The 13,483-nt window shown below is 45.3% G+C and overlaps 2 protein-coding genes across 4 annotated transcripts in view; one reads left to right on the top strand and one right to left on the bottom strand.

Moving 5' to 3' along the window:
• Window positions 1-6,350, bottom strand: part of CCNYL1 (cyclin Y like 1) — a 78,870-nt gene extending 72,520 nt beyond the window's left edge. The window contains exon 1 of the mRNA XM_075829880.1: window positions 5,786-6,350. Coding sequence (XP_075685995.1) covers window positions 5,786-5,951 — 166 coding nt within the window. The 5' untranslated portion in view covers window positions 5,952-6,350. The remainder of the gene's footprint in view (window positions 1-5,785) is intronic.
• Window positions 6,351-6,389: 39 nt separating this feature from the next.
• The window catches only part of METTL21A (methyltransferase 21A, HSPA lysine), an 85,392-nt gene continuing 78,298 nt past the window's right edge, over window positions 6,390-13,483 (top strand). For 2 of the 3 annotated variants that reach the window (XM_075829883.1, XM_075829882.1), the window contains exon 1: window positions 6,390-6,562. The gene's annotated coding sequence lies outside the window, so the exon portion shown is untranslated. The remainder of the gene's footprint in view (window positions 6,563-13,483) is intronic. The other variant, XM_075829881.1, reaches the window with a different exon arrangement.

Genomic DNA, 13,483 nt, shown 5'->3' with positions numbered 1-13,483 from the left:
ATCAGTAGGATCTGTAAAATAACTGCGGCCAATAAAAAACGTGCTACCGGGCAGATAAACACTCGGTGGCGCTGGGTTTTATGAACTTCCTCATTATTTCTCTGTACTTGTGCAGTTTCTTCAATAGCAATCAAACCCTCAAACTATTACAGTCACAAGTCATCACACATCCAACTTCAGCTAGAAAGTCCATTATTGATGGTGAACCCAAGGTTTTCTGACCTCACCCAGCAGCTGTCTCAGAAAATGAATAGCAGGGGAAGTAGCACATTCTTTATTCTCAGGGCTACCTTCCTGTTCAACGCTGGGAAAATAGAACAAAGGGTGTGCCTGGACATCCAGGACAGCAAAAAGCTTAGCATACTGCGGCAATAAACAGCTCCACTTGTTCTATTGGACGGCTAAATGAATGCGGCGATGGCAATTGATAATTCAGCAGTGCACCGGGCAACACGAGTCACAAGAGTCTGATCAGATTACCTCTATTATAATCTTGTCCTCTAATGAGTCTGAATGTGATCCCGACACTTCATGCCCAGTCTCACCTACAAAGCACAGTAATGCTTGACCAAGTCTACAAAATAGAACAATATCGTTCTTACTAGTAGTGGTACATTAACGAAGACAAAATTAGCCATACAACAAAAACTATCAAAAATTAATAAATGATGTTGGGTCATTAAAAATACCACAAGGTCATGAAATGTTCAAAAAATAATTTCTGGATTATCCTTTCTAATCAAGATCCACATGAAGCCCTACAAACGATAAAGTATTTACAGATAGGAGATGTACCAAATAAATAAGACAATATAACATGGCACTAAAATTCAGAGTTGCACGAACAGTGTGCAGTTATCTAGAGGCGTGTGATACGTTAGTGGAAGTGCGACGACTGGTAAAACTGTATTCAGTTGGGAGATCTGGTACTACCGAGGCTAGGGTTGTACCCCAAATGGTGTGATGGGAATCTGCGTGCCAAACAGCCATACTATAAACGGATCTTTCCTACACGGCCTTCAAACGACAATATACCAGTTAACAAGTCTTCTTGGGGCTCATCAACACCTAACAAAATTGCTGTAGAAAACTTCCACAGCAACTCCGCTGAAAGTAGCGGACATTCTGCTGCGGAAAAAACGCACCATTTCCTGTGTTTTTTTACTGCAGAAAATGGTGCGGATTTTGCTGTGTTTTTCTCAATGTTGGGAGATGGTGACATCTCCTCTGAAAAACGCAGCAATACAGTCCACTTTCTGCAGCAGGAACGGACACGCTGCTGTACGAAATATATGACAAATTCTGGACAGAATTTGTACGCAGCGTGGATGAGATTTGTTGAATCTGACACTTTGCTGCTACTGTATTCTGCCGCATATTATCCGACCACAATTGCAGACAGAAAATATGCAGCAATTCCGCTATGTGTGGACAAGCCCATATAGTATTCAAGGAAAACTTGACAATTGAAAAAAATTATAAAACAACATATAGAGATATCCTTTCCGGTTCCTTGGATTTGTGATGTGGAGAAGACCAACAAAACTAAAAATGCCAGTATAAACCAGGGAACTCGATTCCACCTTTGAGAAAAACAGCAAACTAGGGGATCCCCGCCAGTAAAAAGGAAACCCCTATTTTGGTGCCAGATTTCACCTAGACTATCAAGGGTATCAAAGTCTTGCACACTAGGTAAGGCCTCATGCACCAATCAAGAGAATTTAGGGCCGCAATATGGAACTATATTAAGCTCCAAAATGCGGTCAGTATTGTTACGTACCAGACATGGTATATGGCACTACACACCCCACCCAAATCGCTGGACAGTGCTTCTAGAAGGGTACCGTCTGAAATATGGCATTTCATGCGGCATGCTCCCATGTATGTTGTCTGCAGCCATTTTTGGGATCCATGTGAAACGAATCCAGAATATGTGCATAAGGACTATCGGAAACATTACATGTGAAATCAGAAGTTAAAAAAATAATAAGCTCAATGGCTGCGGGCGAAAAATGCTGCGATAATCGGCGTGCAGGCAGAGCAAAATCTGCCTCAAAAGTCCAAACAGAATTTTGAGGAAGATTTTCCTCCTGCAAAAAAACTCTGAACCCAGCCTAATGTGGTTTTATGATGTTAGATTCACGCTGCCCCCACCTGCGGATTACCACATTTCTTCCTATTATGGTGTATTTACATTGTGCGGTTATGCCGCATGGCCAAATACCACACTGCAAAAACGCATTTGCTTCCACCGCAATTTGTCAAGTTTCACAGCCAACACGGAAACGGTGGCAAATCACTGTAAAAACGAATGCACTTTCGGTGCAGATTTTGGCTTGAGGCAAAGAATTTGGAAAAAATACTTGACAGGTGACGTCACTCTCTGCACTGGCTCTGCCGCTTTGTTGATCTTGAATTCTTTGCCCGGTATACGACACGTCACTTGTGACATGCCGTGTATGGGCTGCTTCACAGCCTGTAACGCGCATGCGCTGTCACTGCTGTTCTCGCGGTCCCTGCTGTTCGAGACAACAGCAGGGGCCGCGCATGAGCGTTACAACAGAACAAGCCGATAAATACCACGTCACAAGTGACGTGTCGCATACCCGGAAATGAATTCAAGATCAACAAAGTGGCCAGAGTAGAGTGACGTCACCCGTCAAGTACCCCATGGCAGGATCTGGAAACGGGGCCACTGTGGAAAATGTAAGTATAGTACAAATGTATTTATATATTACAAGCATTAACACAAAGTCATTAAATCTCGGACAACCCCTTTAAGCTTTCAGAACTGGCCACACGCCACAAGTATAACTATTTTATCCTCAGAACCTGCAGTGCATCACCGAATAAGTGACAGACCACTGAAATCAGCTTGTCTGTCACTTTATACTGCCTTCATGATCATGCGCCGTCTCATGTACCCCAAAACTGTACCAATGCAAAGTACAGCTCTCCCTGCAAAACAAATAAATAAGCCCTCATATCGCTCAATTAACGGAAAATTAAAAAAAAGCTATGGCTCTCAGAATATGGTAACAAAACTCAAATTGTATTTTTAACAATCAGTTTGTTCCTTGTAAAAGTAGTAAAAAAAAAAATATATAAAAAAAAAACGATATCAATTTTGTATCGCTGTATCAACACGCAGAGTAGTTAAAGAGGCTCTGTCACCAGATTTTGCAACCCCTATCTGCTATTGCAGCAGATAGGCGCTGCAATGTAGATTACAGTAACGTTTTTATTTTAAAAAAAACGAGCATTTTTGGCCAAGTTATGACCATTTTTGTAGTTATGCAAATGAGGCTTGCAAAAGTCCAAGTGGGTGTGTTTAAAAGTAAAAGTCCAAGTGGGCGTGTATTATGTGCGTACATCGGGGCGTTTTTAATACTTTTACTAGCTGGGCGCTCTGACGAGAAGTATCATCCACTTCTCTTCAGAACGCCCAGCTTGTGACAGTGCAGATCTGTGACGTCACTCACAGGTCCTGCATCGTGACGGCCACATCGGCACCAGAGGCTACAGTTGATTCTGCAGCAGCAACAGCGTTTGCAGGTAAGTCGATGTTACCTGCAAACGCTGATGCTGCTGCAGAATCAACTGTAGCCTCTGCTGCCGATGTGGCCGTCACGATGCAGGACCTGTGAGTGACGTCACAGATCTGCACTGTCAGAAGCTGGGCGTTCTGAAGAGAAGAGGATGTTACTTCTCTTCACAGCGCCCAGCTAGTAAAAGTATTAAAAACGCCCCGATGTACGCACATAATACACGCCCACTTGGACTTTTACTTTTAAACACACCCACTTGGACTTTTGCATGCCTCATTTGCATAATTACAAAAATGGTCATAACTTGGCCAAAAATGCTCGTTTTTTAAAAATAAAAACGTTACTATAATCTACATTGCAGCGCCTATCTGCTGCAATAGCAGATAGGGGTTGCAAAATCTGGTGACAGAGCCTCTTTAACATTGATGGAAAAATAAAAAAGGTTCTTCACGTACACACACTGCTTATTCTGAAAACACACCTAAATAGTTACTGTAGGTACAATTTAAAAACTTTCAGGATACAGGAACGGCACTAAATGAGTATATAGCAAATATAGCAAAAAGAAAGGCCCCCTTTTGTTCATCTGCTTCTTGTTGGTCACGAAGTCTCATGAAGAAGTCATACACAGATGACAGCCTTAAAAACAGGTATTCCCATCTCTGACATATCCACAGGGTATGGATTAAATGTCCGATAGGCGTGGGTCCCTCCCACCTACACTATATGGACAAAAGTCTTGACAGCTACAGGAGCTTTTAGGACATCCCATTCTAAATCCATAGGCATTAATATGGAGTTGGTCCTCCTTGTATAGCTGGACCAGCCTACACTCCAAAATCTTGTAGAAAGCCTTCCCAGAAGAGTGGGTCTGTGGGAATTTTTGCCCATTCATCTAGAATAGCATTTGGGAGGTCAGACACTGATGTTGGATGAGAGGGCCTGGCTTGCAATCTCCATTCTAGTTCATCCCAAAGGTGTTCAATAGGGTTTTGATCCAGGCTCTGTGTTGGCCAGTCAAGTTCTTCCACAACATACTCACCCAACCATGTCTTTATGGACCTTGTTTTGTGCATTCGGATTGTCACGCCGGAACAGAAAAGATCCTTCCCCCAAACTGTTCCCACCAAATTGGAAGCTACAATTGTCCAAAATGTCTTGGTACGCTGAAGCATTAATATTTCTCTGCACTGCAACAAAGTGGCCAAGGCCAACCCCTGAAAGACAACCCCAAAGTATGATCTTCCCAATAACCCCATAGAATTCTCTCTTCCACCAAACTTTACAGCTGGCACAATGCAGTCAGGTAACGTTCTCCTGGCATTTGCCAAACCCAGACTCATCCATCAGACCACCAGATAGAGAAGGGCGATTTGTCACACCACAGAACCCGTTTCCACTGCTCCAGAGTCGGCGTGCTTTACACCACTACATCCGACGCTTGGCATCGTGCTTGGGGATGTAAGGCTCGCATGCAGCTGCGGATGTTTTTGTTTGGATGTTATTGCCAGAGGTTTGGAACGCTGCAGTTGAGTCCACAGGTCGTTGGCGACTTATGCACTATGCGCCTCAGCACTCGGCGACCCCGCTCTAACTTCACGTGGCCTGCCATCTAGTGGCTGAGCTTCTGTGGTTCCAAATTGCTTCCACTTTACAATAATAACACTCACATTTGATCGTGGAATATCTAGGAGGGAAGACATTTTATGGACTGACTTGTTGCAACAGTGACATCCTATTACAGCACCACGCTGGCATTCAGTGAGCTCCCTAGAGTGACCCGTTCTTCCAGACATCTTAGTAATGACAGACTGCACGGCGAGGTGCTGGATTTTATACACCTGAGGCAATGGGACGGAATAAAACACCTGAACTAAATTATTGAGAGGTGTCCCAATACTTTCGTCAGTAATGTATCCTTCTGCCGCAGATCCCTAGCAATACAATGACCGCAAAACTGACCCATGCGCCCATTTCTACAACCAGAGAGTGGCATTACCATCTATAAAGAAACATGCATGACCCACCCACAGACAGAAGGTCACCCTTGTACAACCAGTACTGGCATAGAGGAGGGCACAGCTGGAGAGGTGGGTTCATGGCATTTGGAGACTGCTGTTGCCCAATGACATAGTACAGGACATGCCACTTACTAATGCCACAAATGAGACAAGTCAACACCCAGCCCACCAGCAAGGCTTCTCTATGACAGATCCTGACATGTGCATCTGCCTTACCATCCGGCAACTCTCGGTCACTGATGTGCTGTAAGTGAGGCCCGGGCTCGGCTTCTCCCAGTTCCACGTCTACCTGGTATGGATCTGCCCGTTCCAACACTCCGCGGGCACGGCCTGGCTTGGGGCTGGCGTCCGGGGACACACAACAAGTCACCGTATTGCCCATACTGGCTTCCCTGTGAGGCGGCGGTGAGGAAAACCTCAAACGGCCAGACTCTCCTACTCCTGCTCGGAGGCCTCCTCCTATCCGTCACGGGCAGTCACAACACCGACATGGAGAGTTAGGCACGGAGCTACAGGAATGAGGGACGCGGGTGTGAATGCTGCTAGGACGGCCGGGCTGGACGCCGCATCCTCTTCTCCCAGCCGGTCCCACGGGAGCTGAGGGCGGGAGTGAATCCGTGACGCTACGCACACCCCCTTCGCCGACGTCAGGCTTTCCTCTCGCAGCTCCTTTCCGCTATCTCCAAAGTCCACCAATGGGCACTATGGTGGGCGGAGACACCAGGCGAGATTTGGTTTTGATCACAGCCAATCACATATCAGTTTTTGGCTGAGGCGGGTGTGTTGCTGTAAGTACTGCACAAGCTTCAGCCACCGTCACATGTAGGTACTTCTCTGCCGAGCCTGTGCAGCGCGCCAATCAGCGTGCTTCTTCAGAATGAGGGTTGGAACGCACGTTTTCCTGACATTTTTGCTGTTTGATTGTGTAGTGCATAATTTGAATGAGCGAGAACTAGGACTTACTACCTCCTGAGCGAGCAATAGTGCAACCCGGTAATTATGCTGAATAACGTTTTGCCGATCTTCTGGGTGAACGTGGGTGTTGTGATGGTATGAATGAAGCTGCATCACACGTGGCGAGTAAGGGTATGTGCACACACACTAATTACGTCCGTAATTGACGGACGTATTTCGGCCGCAAGTCCCGGACTGAACACAGTGCAGGGAGCCGGGCTCCTAGCATCATAGTTATGTACGATGCTAGGAGTCCCTGCCTCGCTGCAGGACAACTGTCCCGTACTGTAATCATGTTTTCAGTACGTGACAGTTGTCCTGCAGCGAGGCAGGGACTCCTAGCATCGTACATAACTACGGTATGATGCTAGGAGCCCGGCTCCCTGCACTGAGTCCGGTCCGGTACTTGCGGCCGAAATACGTCCGTCCATTACGGACGTAATTAGTGTGTGTGCACATACCCTAAGGGTATGTTCACACGGCGGGGGTCCGTAACGGCTGAAATTACGGGGATGTTTCAGCCTGAAAACATCCCCGTAATTTCAGCCGTACCGGCATGTGCAGGCGCTTGAACGCCGCGTCAATTACGGCCGTAATTAGCGCTGCTATTCATTGGAGTCAATGAATAGCGGCTCCAATTACGGCCAAAGAAGTGACAGGTCACTTCTTTGACGCGGGCGTCTATTTACGCGCCGTCATTTGACAGCGGCGCGTAAATATACGCCTCGTGTGAACAGACAAACGTCTGCCCATTGCTTTCAATGGGCAGATGTTTGTCAGCGCTATTGAGGCGCTATTTTCAGACGTAATTCGGGGCAAAAACGCCCGAATTACGTCCGTAAATAGGCCGTGTGAACATACCCTAAACGTGATCGGGTGCCTCAGCGACGTTTTGACTATAGCTTGCACTAGAAACAAAGCAGCTGTTATTTGGTCGCTAGGGCAACAGCACTAGAGTTAGTAAATAAGCTCCAGAATGCAAACAACAGATTTAAAATGCTTTTATATTGATGCACCTCGACTTTTGGGGGGGGGAGGGCAATATATTGACCAAAAGCAGATAAAAGAGAGACTACTATGTGTGGTGCCCATCATTGTTCAGACCCCGAGTATTTCCCATATTTATCACACCATAGTGCCATACAGTCTCGTAATAGTGTTGTATAAATAATGTCCACATTGTCCAGCGAGAGCCATGCAATACAGCATCTATTTACTGCATACAGGTCACAAAACGTACATACAGTGCCCTTTATTGCCCAGAAACTCAGTGCCATTCATTCATTGCCATGTTAGTGCATGCTACATTACCCAGTGTCATACTGTAGTGTACAGGAGTTACATTACAAAGGGTTGTTCACTACCGGACAACTGATGGCCTGTCTACCGGATAGGTCATCGGTATAAAGAGGCTCTGTCACCAGATTCTGAAATCCCTATCTCCTATTGCATGTGATCGGCGCTGCAATGTAGATAACAGTAACGTGTTTGTTTGTTTTTTGAAAAACGATAATTTTTGGCCAAGTTATGAGCAATTTTATATTTATGCAAATTAGCCTTTCTAATGGACAACTGGGCGTGTATTGTGTTTGTAACATCTGGGCGTGTTTACATGTTTTAACTGGTTGCCGACACAGGACGAGTATGCTCGTCCTGAGCGGCGAGCACTTCGCGCATTAGGACGAGCATACTCGTCCTGTGTGACAGCCGTCCCTGCGCGTGTCTGTGTGTGCGATCGAGAGCGGGGCAACGGCTGTAATACACAGCCACGGCCCCGCTCTGACAGCGGAGAGATGAGAAACATCTTCTCTCCGCTGTTAACCCTTTGAACGCCGCGATGACAGCTGATCGCGGCGTTCAAAGAGGGGGGACTGCACATTGATCGCGTCACAGAAAATAACTGTGACGCGATCAAAGCCCACAACTCGTATGGCCAGACAGCCCAGGGTCCAGTGAAGGACCCCAGGGCTGTCTGAACATATTTCCTGTTGTTAGGGCATACTGAGGTATGCCCTAACAACTGCCTGTCTACAATCAGTACACAGACTAATGTACTGGCATATAGATCTATGCCAGTACATTACAGTTTCAAAATGATAAATCCCTTTATGGGATTAAAAAAAAAAGTTAAATGAATGTAAAAAAAAATAATGGTAAATAAATAAATAAAAAGTAAATAAAATACAGAGAAACACACATTTTTTATAATAAACTTTTTAAAATATAAGTCCCAAAACATGAAATAATATAGACATATTTGGTATCGCCCCGACCGTAACAACCTGTACAACAAATGTATAACATTATTTATGATGATCGGTGTGTGGTGTAAAAAATAAAATATTAAAACTGCTGCGGAACTGCTTTTTTTCTGCATTTTAATCGAATTAAAAATGTATAGAACTTAAACGATAATGTATTTGTACCAAAAAATGGTACCTACATAAAGTACAACTCGTCCCGCAAAAAACAAAGTCTCATACAACTACGTTGTACAAAAAATAAAAGCGTTATGAGCGTCGGGATGCAAAGAGGGAAATGTAAAAAAAATTGTTCTGTCCTCAAGGCCAAAATTGGCCGTGTCCTTAAAGAGGCTCTGTCACCAGATTTTGCAACCCCTATCTGCTATTGCAGCAGATAGGCGCTGCAATGTAGATTACAGTAACGTTTTTATTTTTTAAAAACGAGCATTTTTGGCCAAGTTATGACCATTTTTGTAGTTCTGCAAATGAGGCTTGCAAAAGTCCAAGTGGGTGTGTTTAAAAGTAAAAGTCCAAGTGGGCGTGTATTATGTGCGTACATCGGGGCGTTTTTACTACTTTTACTAGCTGGGCGTTCTGATGAGAAGTATCATCCACTTCTCTTCAGAACGCCCAGCTTCTGCCAGATCACGCTGTGACGTCACTCACAGGTCCTGCATCGTGTCAGACGAGCGAGGACACATCGGCACCAGAGGCTTCAGTTGATTCTGCAGCACCATCGGCGTTAGCAGGTAAGTCGATGTAGCTACTTACCTGCAAACGCTGATGCTGCTGCAGAATCAACTGTAGCCTCTGGTGCCGATGTGTCCTCGCTCGTCTGACACGATGCAGGACCTGTGAGTGACGTCACAGCGTGATCTGGCAGAAGCTGGGCGTTCTGAAGAGAAGTGGATGATACTTCTCTTCAGAACGCCCAGCTAGTAAAAGTAGTAAAAACGCCCCGATGTACGCACATAATACACGCCCACTTGGACTTTTACTTTTAAACACACCCACTTGGACTTTTGCAAGCCTCATTTGCATAACTACAAAAATGGTCATAACTTGGCCAAAAATGCTCGTTTTTTAAAAATAAAAACGTTACTGTAATCTACATTGCAGCGCCTATCTGCTGCAATAGCAGATAGGGGTTGCAAAATCTGGTGACAGAGCCTCTTTAAAGGGAATGTGACGCTAGAAAAAATTTATATTTTTTTTAGTTAAACAATTAGTGTATAGGTGATTAAACATTCTTCTAATTTTTTTTTATTTTTTTCACGAGTCAGGAAATATTATAAATTAGATTCTAATTTATAATATTTCCCAGTGCTGGTCACTAGATGGAGCAATTCCCAAAATTGCAGCATTGCATGTGGTAAAGCAACCACATTGCTTTATGCTGCAAAATTTGAGAAAACTCACTCGCTCTAGTGAGCTCTCAGAATCCCCCCCCCCCCACCACCCCCATTTATCCTGGCTAGTGCCAGGAGAAACGAGGGGATTGAACGGTCAAACCTCCTACACCGTGTGTCGCCATTTTTTGAGCTAACACACAGTGTAGTAGGTTTACATACACTAGTAAACACACAGTAAAACACTTAGGCTATGTGCACACACACTAATTACGTCCGTAATTGACGGACGTATTTCGGCCGCAAGTCCCGGACCGAACACAGTGCAGGGAGCCGGGCTCCTAGCATCATAGTTATGTACGATGCTAGGAGTCCCTGCCTCGCTGCAAGACAACTGTCTCGTACTGAAAACATGATTACAGTACGGGACAGTTGTCCTGCAGCGAGGCAGGGACTCCTAGCATCGTACATAAGTATGATGCTAGGAGCCCGGCTCCCTGCACTGTGTTCGATCCGGGACTTGCGGCCGAAATACGTCCGTCAATTACGGACGTAATTAGTGTGTGTGCACATACCCTCACATACACAGAAATAACTTACCTGCTCCAGCTGCCGCCGCTCCAAGTCCAGAAGCCGCGACCGGAAGTAGTAATCTTACTGTCCGGCCGCGACTTCCGGTCCACAGGAAAATGGCGCCGGACGTCGCACAGTTCAACTTTGACTGTGTGGGAGCGGCGCATGCGCCTTCCCACACAGACGGCGTACAGCATAGTGGATGGAACGGGCCCCGTTCGCATTCACTATGGGACTGTATGTGCCGTATTCCATGTCTGTATGTGTCGTTAATCGACACATACAGAAATGGAAAAAAAAATGGCAGCCCACATAGGGAAGAAAAAGTTCAAAAATAAAAAAATTGAAAACACAAACACACAAATAAATATAAAAGTTTTTAATAAAACACTAAAATCAAACTGATGTAAAAAAAATAATTTTCGTGACACTGTTCCTTTAAGGGGTTAATAGCTGGGCGTTGTGAATAGAAGTGTCTGATGCTGACATATGATGCTGACAAACACTTCTATTCACAACGCCCAGCTAGTAAAACAAGTAAACACGCCCAGATGTTACAAACACAATACACGCCCAGTTGGAAATAAGAGAAAATACGCCCAGTTATCCATTAAAAAGGCTCATTTGCATAAATATAATATTGCCCATAACTTGGCCAAAAATGATCGTTTTAAAAAACAAAACAAAACAAAACTTTACTGTTATCTACATTGCAGCGCCGATCACATGCAATAGGAGATAGGGATTTGAGAATCTGGTGACAGAGCCTCTTTAAGATAGGTGGGGGTCCGACACCCAGACCCGCACCAATCAACTGCTTCGGCCGCCTGCGGGCACCGGATGTCATTGCACAGTATGGAATGTACAGAGCCGGAAGCAGTTGGCTCCGTACATTGCATAGCGGCCGTGCAGAACTGCAGCTCTGCTCCTATTCACTTGAATATGAGCAGTACTGCAGCTCGGCCGCTATAATGTGACGGGAGCCATCTGCTTCCGGCATGGACGTCCGGTGCCCGGAGGCAGCCGGAGCAGCTGATTGTTGTGGGGTCCGTTTTGTGCACCCTGCAAGTGGGAACTGCATATCTAGAATAGCTGACCAGGGAGTGCGAGACCTACAATGTTTCTTATCAAATTTGTTTAGTCACAACTATGTCTTACATCAGCCTTATTAAAGAGAACCTTTCACCTCCCCATACATGTGCAGCATGGAATGGGGAGGGCTGCATGCACGCTCTCATCTCTTCAGCTCCTGTGAGAGATCAGTCTTGTACTTTGTCTGCCGAACACGCAAGGGGACGTGTCTCTGCTACGGACAGCGTAAGAGCTGGGGATCGCTTCCACTGTCCGTAGCAGTGACACGCCCCCTTGCAAGCTCGGTAGACAATGTACAAGACTGATCTCTCGCAAGAGATGAGAGCTCGCATGAAAGCTAAAGAGTGAGAGCGTGCGCGCTCGCGTACACTCTCTCCTCTATCCTCGCTCTTGCTATAACACTGTCCATATCTGATTGGACAGTGTCACAGCCATAGTAACACGCCTCCTTGCCAGTACACGGCCCGATAACAGTTCAGGGGGTTATTTAAATATCGGGCGCAAAATATAACGGCACCGATATCTAAATCATGGAGGTGGGTAGAATTGTTTTTTAAAGTGCCCCAGGGTTTGTGCAGCCCTCCCCATTACATGCTGCACTCAGCTGCACATGTATTGGGAGGTGAAAGGTTCTCTTTAATTTGTGTCCCACAAGACAGTACTTGGGAGATAATGATGTTTTATAATGTTTTAGGACATTTTGCACTTTTAGGTACTGTCACTTTAAAAAATAAATGCAAACTTGCAATGCACTGTTTGGCAGCCTATGCAGGAGTGGCTTTTCCTAGATGCTTCCAGAAGGTAGGAGTGGCTTAGCTTATATAAAGTGGGCCCTGGCCCAGATAGTTATTTACACTAGTCAGTCAGACAGTGCGAGTTAGGCTGAGTTCACACTGAGTTTTTTGCAGGCAGATTTTGTTCGGCCTGCACGCCGTTTGCCACGGTTTTCGCTGCGTTTTTCGCTAGCACCCACTGAGAGCCATGGGCAAAAACGCCACGAAATATGCTTTCTCTGCCTCTCATTGATGTCAATGGGAGGTCAGAGGCGTAAACGCCCGAAGATAGGGCATGTCGCTTCTTTTTCCCGTAAGCGTTAACGCCTCCGCCTCCCATTGAAATCAATAGGAGGCATCTTCTGACTTTTTTGGCGTGTTTTCCGACACGGTTTCCACGTCAAAAAAGTGTAAAAAAAATCAGTTAACCGCAAGGGGAAGTTGTTCCTGGGTCCATCCATCTAGGATCCAGAGACAGAGATGCCTATAATATCAGGCTATAGAGAAGCTTGCAGAAAGAGAACAGCCTTGAGAGAAGGAATTTCTATAAGGCCTTATTCACACAAACGTGTCCGTTTTGCGCGCGCAAAAAAGCTGCGTTTTGCGTGCAAAAGGTCCGTGTGGCATCAGCATATGATGCGTGGCTACGTGATTTTCGCGCAGCCGGCATCATGACACTCTGTTTTTATGTTTACAAACAGAAAAGCACGAGGTACTTTTCTGTTTTCATTCATTCTTTTTTTTTTTTATAACATATTTTTATTGGATTTTTCGAAAATACAGATCATACAATAATGCATTGCCTTAATAAAATATTACAGAAGATATACAAAAGAACAGGAGATAATAAATGCATCCTAACAGAGTAGGTTCAATCGTGAATGGTATTTCCAGGAGGCAACCAACTCTCCGTCATCTCCTCTGTCCTAT

The sequence above is a fragment of the Rhinoderma darwinii genome, chromosome 6 (assembly GCF_050947455.1).
Source record: "Rhinoderma darwinii isolate aRhiDar2 chromosome 6, aRhiDar2.hap1, whole genome shotgun sequence".
In the NCBI taxonomy this organism is placed as follows: domain Eukaryota; kingdom Metazoa; phylum Chordata; class Amphibia; order Anura; family Rhinodermatidae; genus Rhinoderma; species Rhinoderma darwinii.
This window is presented reverse-complemented; position numbering and strand designations above follow the sequence as displayed.